Below are 20351 nucleotides of genomic sequence, written 5' to 3'. Positions count from 1 at the left end.
GTGGGTGGGAAGGGAGATGGGTGATGAGAGTGGCCAGAGAGACTGCTTGGTGGAAATTGGTCTGAGGTATCCTGGGTGAATGAGAGATGGGGGGAGCATTCTCGCAGAAATGTCAGCTGCCTTGGAAAAGAGCACAGTGAACATGAATGCAGAAATAGGATGAGACAGGATAAGGAGGAACAGATGGGGCCAAGAATGATGAAGCCAGAGAGGTTCAGGTGGGAGGAATGCTGTACCAGGAATGTAAAGTGCCAGAAGTCTCTCCCAATAGCCAAGCTCAAGAGTGGTAGCAGCTGTTCTGAAGATGGAGGGACCTGTTATGGGCCTCAACAGAAGATGTTAAGACAGTAGTGCCAAGGCCTTTGCTTTAGCTTGGGTAGCCCCAGGCTCCATGTGGCAGAGCACCTACATTTCTTGCTCACTTGTTAAATCCACACAGTGAGCAACTATTGTTCTTGCATACCATTGTGTTTTAAGCTAGCTTTTTCAGGGAATTCTTTTCACATCAGTTTGTGAGCTGACAAACCCTTCTGTGTCTGGCTTGAAGTGCCTGTGCATGGCAGTGGGTTCTGGGTTCTCTCTTTTTTTAAAAAAAATATGTATAAGTCTTTATTAAATACAGGCAGGTTTATTAAATAGGCACTTTGGGGGACCCTCTGCATCAGGCCCTGCAGAAGACCTGTATGTTTGCCCCAGTGGGTCAAATGGCAATGCTGTGGGAGGCAGTGAGTTTAATTCATTGATGCAGAAAAGTCCCATATTTGGATATCCATTGGAGTACTTCCAGTTAGGCTGATTCCCAACAGAAGGCCCTGCCAGCTGCCTCTAAATCCAACCCAATCCAAATATCTTTATTGGCATAAAAAGCAAAAAAGGTACAATATGGCCAGTTTACAGAAAATTACAATTCTAAAAACCATCAAGCATCACATAAAAGAGCTACACTTTTGCTCCCTGATTGCTATGGCAACCAGAAGGTACCTTGCAACTGAACTTGTAATGTGGGAACATCGGTCAGATAGTAAAAGAGATACTAACTTTGCCTCAGATAGATGGTGAAAGTTAGACAAATTAGGTTTAATTATACAGTCCCGCACTTCCTCATAAAAATCACAATGAAGTAGAACATGGGCTACTGTTTCTGGGTGCCTTCCTTTACATGGGCAAAGTCTTTCTTGATAGGGAGTGTTGGCAAGCCTCCCAGACAATACCGCTGAGGGTAAAACATTAAATCTTGCTAACATAAAAGAGCGGCGTAACTGGGGTGAGGTAATCTGGGAAAGGTAAGCAGCAGTGCCTCTAAATCTTTGGTGGCCAGGCCCATCGCTGACTTGATCTTCTTAGGGACTTATCAGCAGCCTTCACTGATGTTTGCTCAGCTCTACTGGCCATTGGTCAGCGGGGATGCTACACCCAGGCCAAAGGTTTCCTCAGTACCCTGAGCCTCGTAGGGAACGGACTGCGTGATCAACACCAGCTGTAATTTGCGGCTGACCCCTGCAAATTACAGACCAGCACCCACTGCAGAAGTCTGAACTCCCCCCTGATACAATAGGCCCTGCGTTTCCAGAGCAATAGCCCAACTCCAGCTGCATTCAGATAATGATGGAAATGAATAATGAGCATGCAAATGAGACATTGCCTTTCACTTTAAGAAGATTTCATATTTCTGAAGATTATGGCTTCCTTCTTCCAAATCCACTGGTAAGGACGCAGGCTGTACATGCTGCCTGGGGGCAGGAAGGGGACAGGGGAGGTGGGGAGGGAGGAGGATCAAAGCCATCCAAGAAGGGGGGATTTGCATGTCTTTTATGGAGTCAATTGCTAATGTCTAATCGCATTTAGAGATATGCTGGATTTGTGAATTTGGCTGGACTGGAGTTTGGTTCTCTGGCTGAATGCTGAAGAGATTCGACAGGGGAGGAAGCTTTTAAGACGTTAGCAAGAACCAACCAACCAACCAGCCTTAGGCATTTTTGATGTCCTGAATGAGTTAAATATTGAAAAACAAGCACCCGATTTCAGACCTGCAGGGAAAAAAATATGTCCCTTAACCCCAGATGTGCAGGGACTGGCCATGGTTGCTGACGTACGGATGTGAGGACCTCCCCCTCCACAATCAAGAAATGTCTCTACAATGATGGAAACTCTGCATAAGAAAAGCCCTCCTGAATCAGGCCAAGGGTCCACTGATCCAGTGTCTTTTTCCCCGCAGTGGCCAATTTGATGTTTTGAGGGAGTCCCTAAGCAGGACATGGAGTGCTCAGACAAAATTCACAGAGGGTATATCTAGTATTGGTTGTTGGTCATAATATTCAAATGGAACTTCCCTGTTCAAGGGCAGTGTATCTTTGAGTAACAGTTGTTCTGAGGTAACACCTACTCCACCTGTGAGGTTCCTGGAAGTTAGGGATGCCAGACTCCAGGTGGGACCTGGGGATCCCCTAGAATTACAGCTCATCTCCGGACTACAGAGATCAGGTCCCTTGGAGAAAATAGGTGCTTTGGAGGGTAGACTCTGTGGCATTGTACCCCACTGAGGTCCCCGTCCTCCCCAGGGTCCCTCCCCAAATCTCCAGGATTTCCCCAGCCTGGATCTGGCAACCCTGCTGCTCTGGCTCCCACGGGTGGCCACAGTGGTCCTGGCAACCCTACTTGATATGTGTCTGTTCAGTGTTGGGAACCAAATGCTTTGGGCCATTGGCCTGATTGGGTTCCTCTGACGTCTTTCAGCCGCCTTTGAACTCTCCTAGATTCTTTGCTTCAGCAAGAACCTCCGCGATCACCTTGAAGGCTCACTTCCAAGTTGAATTTGAATTTTGAATATTGCAAGAAAGAGGCTAGAAATATTGTTTCAATTCCAGTCCGTAATTGTACAACTCATAAAACAGAACCCCTGATGTTGCTTGAGAAACATATTTAGTAATCATGTTGGAGCCAGCAGAGCATACGGTGCCAGGCTTATAGGCCCTCAACACCCTCCCCTCCAGTGTATTGTGGCACGGCTCATGAGCAGGGGGTGGATCTGTTCAATCCCTGGATAGGTATTGCCCTGGGAATTCTGTATTAGCAGCCTTGATTTCCCTAATGGAAGCAAGGTGGGGTAAAAATGTCATTAATGATTTTTTTTTTTAAAAACACCTTTAAAATTGGAATCCTGCTGATTAATCAGCTCTCTGGTGGGGAAGCAGATTGAATCCTACCTGCTTTTATGTGTTTATGATCCTTATCTGGATTGGGACCTGAGTGTTTTTTAAACAATATCAGGAAATTTGTTTTATGACACATAAGAAACATTTGAAGGGCTGAAACACTATTTCAAGTGTGCCATCTTCTCTCCTCATTTTTGCTTTGGCACTGCCTTCTGGATTGCTGTAGTTTCTGAATATGGATTGCACTTTATGTATGCTCTTTATTGCAGAAATGAGCTGGCATAGAGTGGAGGGCCAGAGCAGCCAGAGCTATGAGCAGCAAGTCTCTGATTCACATCTTTGTAGCCTAGCTGGCCTTAGTCCAGGTGCAGTCTCCCAGCCTCTTGTGTAACATGGGAATGATCACACTAACCTACCTTACAGAGTTGTTATTATAAGCAGAACCTATCTAAAGCACTTTGATAACTAGGGGAAAACACTGTATGGGTACCATTGTAATTACTTTGTATGTTCCAGTGCCAAGCTTTGGCTTAAAAAAAAAGTTTGGGGCTGGACCTTGTTTCAGATTAAGTCCCAGCATCTTGGACTCAACTGTCCCCAAATCTGCACCCCCATAGGTCTGCTCCAAACTGAAGATTAAATACAAAAGTAATAATTTTGGGGGGAGGATTTCTTAGGGCATGAAGCTTCCCTTCCTTTTTGTTACACTGTAGAGAACTTTTCTATCCAGGTAGACGCTAGGATAAAACAGTGTGATTGGGTTTTTTTTGTTTTTTTTAAAGAGAATTAACCTTCCCTTGAAACAAAGTCCATTTCAGTTTAGTGTATCAGCAGACCATCACAGTGATAAGAGCTGTTCTTCAATGGAAAAAAAAAATGCCTCTTAAAATCTGGGTGGACAAAGAGGACAGATAAGATGTTATGCAGCATCAGGAAATATTTAAAAACAGACACAGAGAAAAAGGAAAGGGGGGGGGGAGAATCTCCGTTTTTAGCTAAACCCTTTTCTAAATCTTCCAGTTTTTGGGATTGCCGCAGACACAGAAGTTAGAGAACTGGCAATTTGGTTCATGTCAGTTGTCAGTAGATAATTAAATTGGCAGATTTTCCCACACCCCTCATCTCAAGAAGTCTCAACAGAACAAACTTCATTAAACCTTCAGACAGCTCAGAAGCCATGGGGTTCTAGAGATTATCACTATGTCCCTGTCAGGTCTTTGGGGAAAAAAACAGTAAAATTAAGCAAAAGCAGTTCTTTCCTGGATCGGCTGAGCTCAACACATCTTGAAAATTGAGGTGAAAAAAAACACTCTCATTGACTGTGAAAACTGGGACCCCACGTATCGGGACGTTTTCCTGCATAGGCCCCACGGAACTGAACAAGAGCTGAAGAAAAGAGCCCTTCCCAATAGATTGTGTCCCAGTGGGTCAGATTCATCACGGATTTCACTTCCCTTAAGGTACTTAAAATCTTCCCCTCTTCCCCCCCCGCAGGTGGCTGCCTCACTTAGGGTTGCCAGCTCTGGGTTGGGAAATACTGGGAGATTTTGGGAGTGGAGCCTGGGGAGGGCGGGGTTTGGAAGGGACCTCAGCGGGATGCCATACACCCCACCCTCCAAAGCAGCCATTTTCTCCAGATGAACTGATCTTGGTCATCTGGAGATCCGTCATGATAGCGGGAGATCTCCAGGTGCTACCTAGAAACTGGCAACCCTACTTATGGTAGACCAGGCTCTGATTATACCTATCACCCACTAAAGTTGGCCATGTGGTCCTCTAGTAAGTACCTGATTGGTTGGTCATGTGGTCTTTTTCGTTAGCTGCCATCTCTGTACCTCATGGTCGTGGTCCATCTCTGCCTCTTCATCAAAGTGACTTTCTCTGGAGGTGGTGGGCTCTCCTCCTTTGGAAGTTTTCAAACAGAGGCTAGATGGCCATCTGACAGCAATGCTGATTCTGTGAACTTAGGCAAATCATGAGAGGGAGGGCAGGAAGGGTTGCACCAGTGCTTAGTTCTCGTGGCCCTTTCTTACATGCCCAGGGAAATGCCAATCATCACTTTGGGGTCAGGCAGCAATTTTTCTCCAGGCCAGTTTGGCCAGGGATCCTGGAGGGTTTTTGCCATCTTCTGGGCATGGAGCAGGGGTCACTGGGGTGTGAGTGGGGGGAGGTATTTGTGAATTTCCTGCATTGTGCAGGGGGTTGGACTAGATGGCCCTGGAGGTCCCTTCCAACTCTATGATTCTATGACTGGTTTAGGCAGCAATCCTGCGCATGCCTCCTTGGGAGAAAGTCTCTTGGAACACACTGAAAACTGCTTGTCAGTAAGCATGCACAGTATGTGGCTGTTAATCCGGGGCCGTAATATAAGTAAATGACATACTACCATTTTAGCAGCACCCCCATTTCATAGATGGTCAGAGGCAGCATGTAAGAATTCATGCCGAGCGCCAAAGAATAGATTCTTTTGAACTATGGTGCTGGAGAACTCCAGGCCAGTTTGGCCAGGGATCCTGGAGGGTTTTTGCCATCTTCTGGGCATGGAGCAGGGGTCACTGGGGTGTGAGTGGGGGGAGGTATTTGTGAATTTCCTGCATTGTGCAGGGGGTTGGACTAGATGGCCCTGGAGGTCCCTTCCAACTCTATGATTCTATGACTGGTTTAGGCTGCAATCCTGCGCATGCCTCCTTGGGAGAAAGTCTCTTGGAACACACTGAAAACTGCTTGTCAGTAAGCATGCACAGTATGTGGCTGTTAATCCGGGGGCCCAATATAAGTAAATGACATACTACCATCTTAGCAGCATCCCCATTTCATAGATGGTCAGAGGCAGCACATGAGAATTCATGCCTTCCATGCCTCACTTCTTGCAGATTGGAAGAGGCCCACTGAAGGTGCTTTTCTAAGGTTCCCAAAATACTGCAGCCAGCCCTAGCTTGGGGGAGTGGTAGTGAATAAATTGTAAAGCTCTCTTTTAAGCTTTTTGCCCTCAATCCTGATCCATGCTCAAAGAGGTTCGTCATAGGGCCTTCCTCCTCTTCTGTTTTATAGAAAGAACTCCCTCCTTTCTACAGCCCTTGGATGGCGATCGCCCACAACCTCCCTCACCTGATTGAGAACCATCAACTTCGTTCATATGTAGAAAAGGTACTGGATATTATCATGTATAAATGTAAAGAGCTTGAAGAATTTTAGGGCGACGATGGATGTAATAAGAAAAATGGAGCTCGGAGTGAGTCCCTCAGGATGAGATGAAGGATGAGAAGATATCTAAATTGTTTTGGAATTTCTCTCTGCACAACGTTCCACCTCTTGTCAATTCCAGTTTCATGAGGTGAATTTCTAAAATATTGATTCTGGAACTGAATCATATGCAGTTTGTTGCAGCTTTGAGTTCCTTCACACCATCTGCAGTTGTTCCTCCTTTGTTACTGATGTGCACATCTGTATTGACCAAACACTGGAAAAGGCAATGGTGATGTGGTTGCTTCAGGATTCTTTTTGTACAGTGTTTCCATGATGTGCAATCGTACATTCACTTAAGGATCGGAACTTAGAGGGTCAATTCCTTTCATCTCTTTGCAATGCTGGGAAATCTCCTCTAGAGGTCACTAGTGCCTTAGCAGAGACTCCCCCAGCTCCTGTAGTCCAGGAACAAGGAGTCTGGCTTCATGTCCTCATATACAGATATTTAGAACTGCTGCATCAAGAACTTTTATCAGATTAGCTAGCTAACTCCCTATGATCAACACATTAATTTACTGATGAATGCACAGCTACTTCTATCCGTTGGTCTGTCAAAATAATAGCCTAGTGTTTCCTCCCAACGGGGTCTCAACTCAGAACACGTTCAGTACTCTAAAGATGGTTAAAACCCAATAAAAATCAAACTGAGATATTTTAGTGCCGCAGACTGTGGTTTCAAATTGCTTTCTGTTCGAAAGCAAGAAATTGCAAATAGATAAATAGGTACCACTTAGGTGGGAAGGTAACAGCGTTCCGTGCGCCTCGGCGTTTAATCATGCCGGTCATATGACCACAGAGAAGTCTTCGGACAGCGCTGGCTCTCCGGAGTTGAGCATCGCCCCCTAGAGTTGGAGTCAACTGGCTTTCAAGCAAGGGAAAGCTTTACCTTTACCTTTAATTAATACAGGACACCCTCCACCAGGAAGCTCTTCCCCGCAAGTTGCTCAAGAGCACTACTTACTGTGTTTTGCTGCAGTTTGTGCAGGTGAACTCCCACTGCCTTGTGGCTGATGGGGCTTCTCTCCTTGCTCTGTCTCCAGCTCTCCTGCCTTTCACGTCCCCTTGGATCTGCTGCCTGAAAGAGCTTGATCCACGACAGAGCCATTTCCAAACTCCATAAGGCACAACGGCAAGCCCAGAATCATACTGGCCAGTTTTTAAAAACAAGTTTATTGGAATGAAAACACCTGCACATTTGGGGGGCTGTCACATGCCCCTTGCCTCCTTTCTCTACAACAGAGGGAACAGGTGGGCAAGCAGCACTTGCTTCTGTTAAGAGTAGCCGTGTTGTTTATCCTCTTGCAGAAGGGGCTCTGTGGAAGCCCTGCTGACACAAGTGGAAGTTTTCCACGGTGACCATATGGCCAACCTTGGCAGCTTTGGAGGGCAGATATAATAAAAGTACCGTACAGTAGCAGAACATGCAGATGTTCATACGGCAAAGTGGAAACCACTGAACACATGATTATAGAGAGTCCTATATTTAACGAGTTGAGGGCTAATTTAATCACCCCTTTACTTAAATATACGGAATTGCTTAATATGAGAACCCAGGTGACATGGCTATTATCGGATACAAACGATCGTGTCACCCTTTCAGCAGCAAAATTTATAGGACCAATCATTAAATACCAGGGAAACAATACTAAGTAAGGTCTTTTTAATTTTAATTTTTATTCTAATTTCTGTTTAAGGCAAAAACTGTATAAGCAGTACTAGATAGAGAGAACAATCCTTGACCATAAGGATAAGTCCAAGGAGCAGCACAAGGTAGTGGGTGTTCACCCCAAATACATCCCACTGTCCTTTTGGTTCTTTCAGCTTTTTGTCACAGCATACTCTGCACACAGTATGAGTCATAATCGCTCAGTTCTAATCTTCATCTCGTCAGCAGGCAGAACGTTTTGCTGTTCCTGGCAGGGGACGATCCCCTGGCTGTCTCTGCCAGAACGAGAGGCCGTGCGGGCCAAGTCCTCCTGTGTGCAGAAAGCTTGTTTCAAGGGGTCATCCCCTGCAGGCGCTGGCCATCCCTGCTGCTTGGTCACGGACAGGAAGAGGGAGCTAAAATGGAAGGTTAGGCCTAATCCCAAACACAGCCATTTGTGAAAGCAGCCCAGCCCCATTTCTGTGACTAAGGGATGAGCCAGTTTGGTGTAGTGGTTAGAAGTGTGGATTCTAATTTGGGAGAACTGGGCTGGATTCCCCACACCTCCACATGCAGCTGCTGGCGTGACCTCCGGTCAGTCACAGTTCTTTCAGAGCTGTTCTCTCAAGGGCAGTTCTCAAAAGCGCTCTCTCAGCCCCACCTACCTCACAGGGTGTCTGTTGTGGGGAGGGGGAAGGGAAAGGAGATTGTAAGCTGCTCTCCTTTGGGTAGTGAAGGGTAGGGTATAAATCCAATCTCCTCCTCCTCCTCCTCTTCTTCTGCAAACAAATGATACATATACATACAAATTACCACAGTCTCCATTCCATGGAATATATATTCAGTGTGTATAACAAAAATCCTTTCTCCCCAGAGGTCTTTGGTGATGGTCTTTGCCACCCCGTTGCTCCCCCACATTAAATCATATAATAGGTGGTCAGTTGACAATATTGGACCAGTCATGGTCCAGTGTGCCTACCAACTCTATTCAGTAGGCGAATGTGAGAACTCAGCCCATTTGAACATTGTGCATGAGGAGTTAAGAGGTTCTCTCTCTGGTCTGTGTCCTTAGATGATTCATTTACCCACATATCACTTGATGCTGCGGACATCATGTGATAAAACGGTGTCCATAAGAATCTCTGAACTAGCAGATTCCGGTGTGCTTGACAGAAATCGTTTTGCTGCACAGCCTCGTCTCTGTTTAAAGCCTTGCTGTTCAAACAGATGCCTCTGCTAAGCACCCAGCACCTTCAAGGCCACCGAGAACTGTATTTGGCTCATCTGGTCCTCAGCTTTATCACGATGGGTTACGTCTGGCAGGAAGGTGAAAAAGGAACTGCCAAGGTAAAGCCCACAAGACATGATCTTTGTGACATAAAGATAATTTTGTCTATATCTCAACAGCCTAGTTGTCAGTGGAGTGTGGTCATCATCTGTCTGAGTAAACAAGGGAAAAATCTGGAACCCTTTCCCCGAACGTCTAGCTTTTGTATGTAGTTTTAGGAATGAAAGAATGTTAATTTCTATTGGGATTCAGCCTGAGTGTGTATCATGAGTGTTGTACCTAAGGATCCACTGTAGCGTAGAAAGCCAGTATGGTGCAGTGGTCAGCCTGGAGAGATCTGGGTTCAAATTCCTACTGTCCCTAACCTTGAGCAAGTCATTCTCTCCCAGACTAGCCTACCTCACAGGATTGCTGGGAGGGTAACACGTTCAGGGGAGAACTACAATCACCGCAGCAAGCTCCTTGGAGGCTGGTTGAGATTCAAATCCACAAGAACAAAAGGAAAGTGTTGCATGAAATCACTAGCTGTAATGAGGCCTGCCAACTCCAGGTTGGGAAATTCCTGGAGATTTGGGGATGGAGCCTGGGGGAGGCTGGGGTTTGAGGAGGGGAGGGACCTCAGCAGGGATGTGACACCATAGAGTCCAAAGCAGCCTTTTTCTCCAGGGGGGGCTGATCTCTGGAGATCAGTTCCCACTTGGAGGTTGGCAACCCTAACAGTAATGCAAGCCTCTTCTTTCTGCGAGCACTCTGCTAAAGTCTTGAGGGGTAGTGGCTTCATCTCGTCATCCATTACAATTTATTCAGCCAAAGGTCCACATCTGAAAATTGCAGGGAAAACTGGAACATGTCTTGTGTCTTGCAGGTCCTGCCAAGAAACCTGGCTGTCCCCTTTGGAGAGATTTCTCGGGCTCTAGGGCTACCTCCGATCCTGGTTCATGCAGATTTTGTTTTAGTAAACTGGAAGAAAAAGAATCCTTGTGGGTAAATGTAAGAAGAAAAGTCTTTGGGACTGGTGGACAGAAGCCAGATCAAAACAGGAGCCTGGAATCTTAGCCTGTCTAAATCTGTCTAAATTGTTCAGAACTGGCTTGGCTCTTTGAATTGAGAGTATTTTTAATTGTTTGTCATACAGAGAGCCGTGACGATGATGCTGGCCACACAAAAGAATGCACATTTTAAATTGCCTTGTGTTTGTGGACAGGTTTGCAAAATTCCGACTTCAGCTGTTAAGGGGCTCTCTGTAACTGAAACAAAGGCCCTTCCTAATGTGCTGTGTTGCATACTGAAAACCATTTAAAGTCAGAGACATTTGGCCCCTGTCGTTATTCTTTTGCTGGCTTATGTAAAATATTTATAGGCTCCTTTCCGAGTGCCTAAATGGCATATGCTTATGAAAAGCAACATTAAAAACAAAACAGCAAATAATAATTATAAAATCACCTTCAAACTACCATTTGAGAGCCAACTCAACCAGTTTGAGTCCAGTGGCACCTTTAAGACCAACAAAGTTTAATTCTGGGTATAAGCTGTCATGTGCATGCCTCTTCTTCACATTCAGATATCTGAAAAAGCGTGCATGCACATGAAAGCTTATACCCAGAATTAAACTTTGTTGGCCTTAAAGGTGCCACTGGACTCAAACCTTGTTCTGTTTATATGGAGCAGTCATCCCTTCTCTCCTAGCAAATCACTGCAAACTTTAGGGAAGGATTAGTGATGTTTGACAGAGAATCTAAGCATAACTCACCAAATTACAGTTCCCCGTGTTCTTTGGGAAGAGGAAACTCATGACTGGTCAACTAGAATAAAATCAATATACTTTTTGTAATATTGATGTTCCTCGCAGAATTAGGGTTCCCTGGGATGAGGGAATTATATCTACAACCATTTTAGGTATATAGTTTAGTTATGACCTAAAAGAAGATGAGGATGAGGCATAGTTTAATGTTAGATCACATGTCCTGTTCATGCAGAAGGTCTCTAGTTCAACCCCCAGCATCCCCAGTCAACCTGGGCATCTTTATTACGTAAAATACTTTTAACCTACCTTTCCTATTGTCAATGGCAGTTTACAGAAATCAGTAGTAATACTGGGGCTATAGTACATAATATAATGTATAATATAATACATATAATAAAACTACTTAGAGCGCATGATTACCCATTCTCAAAAGCCCTTTCAAATAGGGCAGCCTTGCACAGTCTTTGGAAAGCAGCCAATCTTGGTGCCCTCCTGACCTCTTTGGGAAAGCCATTCAAGAAGGCTGGAGTCACAGCCCCAAAAGATCTCACAGACCCAAGAGGAGGGGCAGAGGGCACTCTGGGTGTCTTGCACAATGAGTGCAAACAAGAGGGGGCATTTGAGGAGATGTTCAGTTTTCAGAAAAGCACAGTGCTAGCATTTGGAGTGGACTTTACTCCTCCACTGACTTAATCTTTTTGTTTCCCTTCCGCGTGTGCTTGCTGCTGATACCCCCCAACCTCTCAAAGGCCTCTGCAAATTGAGTAAGTATTTGAAGCTTGAAGCAGCATTTGTTTTTGTGCCTGACAGTTTGTTCAGATATTTGAGGTCACAGCTTGGCCATCTTGAGGTTAAGTCTCTGCTACCTGAGGGATGATTGTTCAGGGTGAGAATTTATTGTTGGCTTTTATCAGGATAGCTATGTGTTTTTATTCTTACATCCCTTTCCGGTGGCCAGGGAGGACCTGGTAACCCACTGTTCTGCAGTTTATGGGCATTGTGCTCTATTTAATTTTGTAAGCCACCTGGAGAACCTTGGAGCTCAATAGCAGGGCAGACGATGTCTGTACGATGTCTCCATCCCATTCTCCTTATCTGATTTCTCTCAAATCACACAGTTCCAAATTACATGGTCTTGTTTACAAGGTGGGATTCTAGTTTATTTTCAAAATGCATAGAGAGCAGTATGAATGTGATAGGGTTGCCAACTCTGGCTTGGTGCATTTCTGGAGGTTTGGAGGTGGTACACAGTAAGATCAGAGCTTCGGAAGGGGAAGGAGCCCACTGGGTGTCTGAAGCTGCCCTTTTCTCCAGGGGAACTGACCTCTGTATTTTGGAGTTCCAGGAGAATTCCAGGCCCTGCTTGGAGGGTGGCAACGCTAATTTAGATACGTCTTTCAATTTCTTCAAGTCATTTTATCTACTCCTCTTCCCCACCCCACATTACCACTGAGCCACGTGTGCCTTGCTAAAACAATGCAAAAAAGTAAACTACATGCAATGGTACTATTAATTATACCAAGGATTTCTGTGTGCAGTGTTTTATCACGCAAAAAGGACTTTGGTGCAATCACACATACAGTCCAAGCAAGCTTTCATTTTTGTAGTGTTTTATTATATGTAGCCTGGTAACAGAGGAGGGGCAGAGGCAAAAATTAGAAGAAGAAGAAGAAGAAGAAGAAGGAGAAGGAGAAGGAGAAGGAGAAGGAGAAGAAGAGATTGGATTTATACCCCGTCCTTCACTACCCAAAGGTGTCTCAGAGCAGCTTACAAACTCCTTTCCCCTCCCCACAACAGACACCCTGTGAGGTAGGTGGGGCTGAGAGAACTCTGAGAGCAATGGCTCTTTTTCAAGGACAGCTCTTATCAGAACTACGGCTTGCCCAAGGTCATCCAGCCAGGTGCAAGTGGAGGAGTGGGGAATCAAACCCGGTTATCCCAGATCAGAGTCTGAGCACTTAACCACTACACCAAACTAGAAGAACAAACTGAAAGCTGTAGCAAAGCATGCCTGCTGTAATTCCGGAATTCATCTTAGAAATCCTCTTAGTTAAAATGCAGTTAAGGAGGAGTCAAACAGTGCAAAACCAATTTCTGAAACAGAACCGGGGAAATCAGCACATTTTCTGTAAAATACACACTTGAAACCATCAACAAAGAGAAAATGGCAGTGGGGATCGGGAGGCAACCCACTTATGCATTCTGTCCCACTGTGTGTGTTAAGTGCCGTCAAGTCGCTTCCCACTTATGATGGCTTTATGGGTTTATGTTCTCCAAAACACCCTGTCATTAACAGCCTTGCTCAGGACTTGCAGACTGAGGGCCCTCATGGCTTCCTTGACTGAGTCGATCCGTCTCAGGTTAGGTCTTCCTCTTTTCCTGCTGCCTACAACTTTTCCTGGAGCTGCGGTGGCTCAAGTGGTTAAGACGCTGAACTGCAGACTGTGGAAGGTCGGTAGTTCAGCAGTTCGAGACCCGAGTGTGCCGCATGACGGAGTGAGCTCCCGTCTCTAGTTCCAGCTCCTGCCAACCTAGCAGTTCGAAAGCAAGAACTTGCAAGTAGATAAACAGATAAATAGATAAGTAGATAAATTACCACTTCGGTGGGCATTCCGTGCGCCTTGGTGTTTAGTCATGCTGGCCACATGACCACGGAAACGCCTTCGGACAGCGCTGGCTCTTCAGCTTTGAAATGGAGATGAGCACCGCAACCCTAGAGTCAGACTCAACTGGCTTTCGAGCAAGGGAACCTTTACCTTTACTTTAGAACTTTTCCTAGCATTATTGTCTTTTCCATTTCCCATTACTCTTATCTTCTTATAATGTGACCAAAGTATGATAGCCTCTGTTTATTCATTTTAGCTTCTAGAAAGAGTTCAGGCTTGATTTGGTCTAGAAACCACTTATTTGTCTTGGACAGTCCACAGTATGAGTAAAACTCTCCTCCAACACCACATTTCAAACGTATCGACTTTCTTCCTGTCAGCTTTCTTCATTGTCCTTCTTTCCCACCGCTACACAGTAAATCTCACAGACCTGTGTAATGTTGGTTTTTTTTAAAGCAAATAAAACTATGTGGAAAGGAAAGGAGGTTGTCACGAAAGGGCTGTGGAACAGATTATACACACTTCAACTCCACAGCTCCTTTGGGAAATTCTCCCACTGCAAGGCAGAGCCAATTCAGAGATCTGTGAATGAATGACATGGGGGGGGGGGGGAACACCAGCAGCTGCCTTCCAAACCATGGAGCCCTAACTGCAAAGTCACCTTGCATGTCCCATGCTTTCTCCTCTTCCCACAGGAACTTGGATCCCATTGTTTCCTTGCCTGGGGGAGACAGCATGAGGGGCTTCATTCTGGTCACTTTCCTGGTTGAGAAAGCTGCTGCACCTGGGATCAAGGTATGGGTCTGTCCTGAATCCTTTGCTTTGGTTGCCTTGTGAACAGTGGCTGGTGGGTACTCCTGCCTTTTGGTCAAGGCCATGTGTTCTAGATACTCTTAAAAAGATGATTTAAAAAACCATAATTCCAGTTTTTGGAGAGGAAAGAAACTCTAATTTGCCCCAGCGCCGACATTTGGTCATCATTTCATTCATTCATTCATTCATTCATTCATTCATTCATTCATTCATTCATTCATTCTGTTATTTATATTTGTGTTTCTTATAGTCCACTTTTCTCACTGAGTCTCAAGGTGAATTACATAATGTCAGTGCATCAATAGGATGAGGATACACCTAATAAACAATGTAATAGGACTAGAAATCCGAAACCAGGCATAACTATTAAATATGACAATTTAAGCAATGCAAGAAATGGCCTTACGTAAGTAGGAATACAAAGCAGTGAAGCAGGATAAAAACATAGAGGAACCGATAATATATATTAGTACTGTATATCAATTCTCCCTCTAAGCTGTGGAGTACCTAATAAACAATGTAATAGGACTAGAAATCCGAAACCAGGCATAACTATTAAATATGACAATTTAAGCCATGCAAGAAATGGCCTTACGTAAGTACCGTAGGAATACAAAGCAGTGAAAGCAGGATAAAAACATAGAGGAACAGATAATATATATTAGTACTGTATATATATCAAAACTTCTTTCTCAATCATTATGTTATAAGTGCAGACCTATAGTTTTAGAAAAATACCCCCCTGAACAATTCCGTCTTGCATAATTTGTGGAGAGCCAAAAGTGGGGGAGCCTTCCTGACCTCCACGGGTAAGCCCTTTCTCAGGTTGGGGGCCACTACAGAGAATGCCTGAATATGGGTAGTTGCTGACCTTGCCCATTTGCTGGGTGGCACCTGTAGAAGGCTCTGTCCAGATGAGCAGAGTTGGTTTAGTGGGGGGCATAAAAGGTAGAGCTGCCAGCCTCCAGGTAGGACCTAGAGATTTCCTGGAATTAGAACTGATCTCCTGATGACAGGGATGTTCCCCTGGAGAAGATGGCTGCTTTGGAGGGTGGACTGTATGGCATTACACCCTACTGAAGCCCCCCTCCCTTCCCCAAATCCTGTCCTCCCTAGGGTCCACCTTGAAATCTCCACGAATTGACCGACTTGGAGTTGGCAGCCTAAAAGGAAGAGAGATGGGTTTGCAGAGACAAGGTCCCAAGGCTGTGAAGGGCTTTGTACATGAGGTTGTGGGGACCTGGGATTCGTCTGAAGGCTTTCCCAGGGGCAGCAGACTGGCTGACCTGTCAGAGTGCCTCTTTTCCTCCATTGGTGCTCTATTTACATATGTGTAAATAAAGCAGATATTATATAATATATATTTTAAATCTGCATAAGAGTCTAGTGGGGTGAGCTGACATCCAAAGGACACCAAACGCTAGTATCTCTCCTGGAACGGCTTGCTTATTGCTTGAGAAAATGGAGCCTTGGAAAACCACTCTGGCTCCTTCACGCCAGACCTTCCAGTTACTGGAAATACTGTCGTTTTCTGGAAGTGTTGTTAGGGTTGTCCAGTCCCCTCTGGCCACTGGCAGGGGTTGGGGGGCGGGTAGGATTGCCAGATCCAAGTTGGGAACCTCCTGGAGATTTGGGGATGGAGCCTGGGGAGGACAGGGACCTCAGTGGGGTACGATGCCATAGAGTCCGCCTTCCAGAGCATCCATTTTCTCCAGGGGAACTGATCTCTGTGGTCTGGAGGCTGGCATCCCTATGAGACGGAATCTAATTGTGCCCCGTGCCGATTGGTGATTTTATTCTTTATTTTGTCTTTGTGTTGATTTCAAACCATGCAATCCACCCTGAGTACCATTCGTGTAGAAGGGCAGGTTTTCTACACAAGCAATACATTTTTTTGGTATGGCTGTATGCAACCAAGACATCCCAGTTCAGGCATCCCTCTTGTCACCCACAGGCCATGGCCCAGGCTGTGAATGGCATCCTGCAGCTGAACAACCGGGTTCTGGAGGAAGCGCTGCAGGAGCTGGCAAATGCTCTCAGAGCTATGACTGCGGCTCTGAAGAAAATGCATGGTAAGCCTGGGAGTTCTCACTTAGCTGCATGACTCACAAAATGTTACCCAATAGGACAAAAAGGGACAGAAGGAAATAATATGTCATTTTTATGCAGTATTAAGAGCAGGGGTGGGTGTATACCAGGATTTGGCATAAATTCAGAAAAGCTACATAATATGTGGCAGCACAGTGTAATTTGCCCTGATCTTGTCAGTTCTCAGAAGTTAAGCAGGGTTGGCCAGCAAGGAAGCCCAGGGCTGCTACACAGAGGCAGGCATTGCAAACCACCTCTGTTCGTCTCTTGCCTTGAAAATTCCATGGGCTCACCATAAGTCAGTTTCAATTTGATGGTACGATCTGCCGCTGCCACCACCACCACCACCACAGCGTGACTTCCTCCAGTAGCGGTGTTTAAGTTTCTAGCCCCTATGGTCCAAGGAGATGCTTGAAAGTGTGTGGAAATGCCTTGTAAATTCTTTGCCCCAGAAGAGTTGTTGAGTATTGGGTGAATAGTGAATGACTATTGGTTGAATATTGTTGAACAGTGGTTTCCACTATTCCTCAAGAAGGCCAGAGGGCAACATGACAGGGTTAGTGTTCTTTTATCCTCACAACATCTAATGTGAGGTCATTTAGGCTAAGACCTTACAAAGATTACAGAATTTTAAATCTAAGGGCTATCAGTAGCCCATCTGCTTAGACATAGCCAGTGTTCAAATGTGTTGGGATGGAGTATAATGCCATCCTGATTTTTTCAAGTAGACCAAAACCCATCCTACTTATTTTTCAGTGGATGAAAACCATACTGGAATGGAACAGGAACATGCCAGTATTGCCAGGAGTCACTAAGAATGTTTCATATATTTATGACTATGGAGGCAGGAGTGATTGAAAACAGCCAGGGTCCGACTGAATCACAGTTCACTCAGGCCACGGCTGTTTATTAAGCTGAACCTGGCAAAGATAGGGCACTGCAGAGACAGACCGATGGAAAGAACCCTTTCTTTACCCCCAACAACTGAAGCCCTCAAAAGCTCTCTTTTCAAATACCTGCTTCCACAGTGAGGAAAAGTGGGAAACTGGGGGAGGGGGACAGGGGGCAGCCAGCAGTGATGGTAGGATGTCATTTTTGGGAAAAACTGGAAGTGATGTCAAAGCCTCTCAAGGAATTGCTGGAAACTCTGTCATAAAACCGTAGTGTTTTTTGGTGATCCCTAGAGAGGCCTGACGTCACTTCCAGGTTCCCCCTGAAACAATGACAATCCTTTCTATGGGAAGGAGAATGGGTAGAAGAGCTAAAGGAATATGAAGGGAGGAGGCAGAAGGCAGCTACCCAGTGTATGCAGGCAAGGTTAGGAAAGGAGAGGGAAGGGAAGGAAAGTGGGTAAGAGGAGAGGCCCAGAAGGAGGCTCCTCAGACGGCAAAAGGAAAACTGAACATGACCAGGCCCTGCAGAGACTGGGAAACTTGGCAGCTTTTGTGTAATCCAAAATTGGCCACAGCTTTGTCTGCACACCTCTAGCCACCTTGTATATCTATCTATATATCTAATACCGAAGTCGCCCCATGCCTGCGGATACTTATTTCCGCACATTGGAGGCACCTGGGGGGGGGAGGGAGATGTTTGTGCACACTTGGGGCAGTCCCCAAGTGTACACAAAAATCTGAAACCTGTAAAAAAATATCGGGGGGATACTTAAATCCCCCAAAAGTGACAGAGCGTCCCCTGCCGGCCCTCACTTCGGAGCAGGGGGGAGGAGATCGAGCCGGGGGGTGGAGGAGGGTGGAGGAGATGGGGGGAACTGGTGGCATGGGGGGGGAACTTACCTCCTCCTGCTGCTTCCTCCTCTTCCTCATAGATGTGGAGCTCCCTCCCCCCCTCCCGTGAGTATTGTGGGTCCCACCCCTTGTTATTATATAATTAAGAGGGAGGGGGATAAATAAGTGTATGTGGGGGAAGCTGGATCCCAGCACAGCACACTGGCCTTTTTAGCCTTCCCCTTCACGGGGTTCCATAACCTTTACAAAGAGAAGATGTGACCGTTACTTTTACTGACAGGCCTGGTTCTGCTTTGCTTCCCAGATTATGTGGATCCTGCAATATTTTATGGTATGATACGAATATTTCTTTCTGGGTAAGTACAGCACATCCCTTTGGATGTACAAAAGGTGCTGTCAGTTTTCCCAAACTGGAAGTAAGGGGAGGGATGAAGCAATGCTACTCCTGGACCACTGTGCAAGGATGAGAGGATGGGGTCCTCTCCAGGCAGTGTTCCCTAGAGACTTGAACTATTTTAATAGTTCTTGTCTCTCTCCCAGATGTAGGCACTGTCTCAGTCCATACAGTCAGAAGGGACTGAATCAAAAGCGCCAATCCTTACCCATCCACTGCCAAACACAGCCACCCATGGCAACCTGTTCAATACAGACTGCAGCATCCCGCCATGAAAGCTCACTTGCCTGCAAAACTGGGCATGCATTAACTCATCAGACCCACGCATCCTTCAAGTCTTCCTCAAAGCCCCTTGGATACTGTGTCCACACAAATTCATCTTGGATTTCACTTGGGGACCAAATTCATCGTCTTCCTAAAGATGTATGGCGGTATTTGCTTAAGACGGACATGAAAACTGGATTCCTTAGAATTTCCTTGCTTGCTTAGCTTGAACAGAACTCAGGGGACTCCAAATACTCCTGGAAGTTTGCTTTAGCCAAAATGAGGAGCCAGTTTTAAACGTAGGGCAAATAATGGCTTCAGGAATTAGGCAAGTGAACTACACCTGCTTGCCCAGCTTCCTATCTCCACAGTACCATGTTTCCCCCTTCCCCCTAAGGAACATCTCTGACCTTTTCTGGCCATACACTAATTCACTAGGCATGCCCAGAAGTAAGGGCAGGCATGCCCTGCGGTAACAGAGAAGGAACTATAGGCTTGGCCCAGTAAGAGAATGGATGACAAGGCAAGTGAGTGAATGCAACCCCCCTGCATGCCTTCTCCACCAGCCCTTTATGGTCCTTGTGCAACAGAGAACATGACAGAAGGTCGGCACGTGTCCTCTCCTTAATGCTTGGCTTCCTGGGGCCACCTCAGCTAATTCTCTTGGTTTCTCTTAATCAGTCTTCCTCATTAAGCCCTCATTAAAACTTGGCTGGATCAAAGCGGTGGTGGTGGTGGTGGTAGTTGATGTCTTAAGGACTCAAAGGATGGCTTTAATGCAAGTGCTTTGCTTTTGGGACTGCAAACTCCCTGAATGTTTGCTGTATGGGGTTTATTTCTGGGCTCCTGATTTTAATCGTAGGTTGGATGATATCCTTTACTATTAAATAATAAGAGACCCAAATGCAAAAGAAAATAAAAGAGTCTAAACTTGTCCCGCCAGATCTTAGGAGTACACAGCTTCATTTAATCAAGGGATTTTTAATTCCCCTTCCTTCAAAGAGAACTCAGACTGAACTATAACAATGTTAATAAGAATACGGATCCAGAATTCAAAACAATGAGCACTAATAAACATAACATTAAAACTAATTCAGGAGGTCGGAGATCCTAAAATGCCCCCAATTTGCAGCTGCACAACAGCTCCTTATCTGAAAAGGGCCTAGGGATGACAGCCTCCAGGTGGGACCTGGGGATCTCCTGGAATTACAGGTCATCTCTAGACTACAGAGATCAGTTTCCTTGGAGACAATGGATGCTTCCGAGGGTGGACTCTATGGCATCATGCCCCACTGAGGTCTCTGTCCTCCCCAGGCTCCATCCCCAAGTCTCCAGGAGTTACCCAAACTGGAGCTGGCAAGTCTAC

The 20351-nt window shown here is 45.7% G+C and overlaps 1 protein-coding gene across 1 annotated transcript in view; it reads left to right on the top strand.

Annotated features, from left to right (window-relative positions):
• Window positions 1–1605: 1605 nt before the first annotated feature.
• The window catches only part of IDO2 (indoleamine 2,3-dioxygenase 2), a 29687-nt gene continuing 10941 nt past the window's right edge, over window positions 1606–20351 (top strand). The window contains exons 1-8 of the mRNA XM_015414180.1: window positions 1606–1704; window positions 6204–6299; window positions 9271–9390; window positions 10197–10315; window positions 11825–11839; window positions 14377–14476; window positions 16449–16566; window positions 18632–18683. Coding sequence (XP_015269666.1) covers window positions 1606–1704; window positions 6204–6299; window positions 9271–9390; window positions 10197–10315; window positions 11825–11839; window positions 14377–14476; window positions 16449–16566; window positions 18632–18683 — 719 coding nt within the window. The remainder of the gene's footprint in view (window positions 1705–6203; window positions 6300–9270; window positions 9391–10196; window positions 10316–11824; window positions 11840–14376; window positions 14477–16448; window positions 16567–18631; window positions 18684–20351) is intronic.

This window comes from Gekko japonicus, unplaced genomic scaffold (genome assembly GCF_001447785.1).
Source record: "Gekko japonicus isolate JY-2015 unplaced genomic scaffold, Gekko_japonicus_V1.1 scaffold9, whole genome shotgun sequence".
Lineage (NCBI taxonomy): Eukaryota > Metazoa > Chordata > Lepidosauria > Squamata > Gekkonidae > Gekko > Gekko japonicus.
This window is presented reverse-complemented; position numbering and strand designations above follow the sequence as displayed.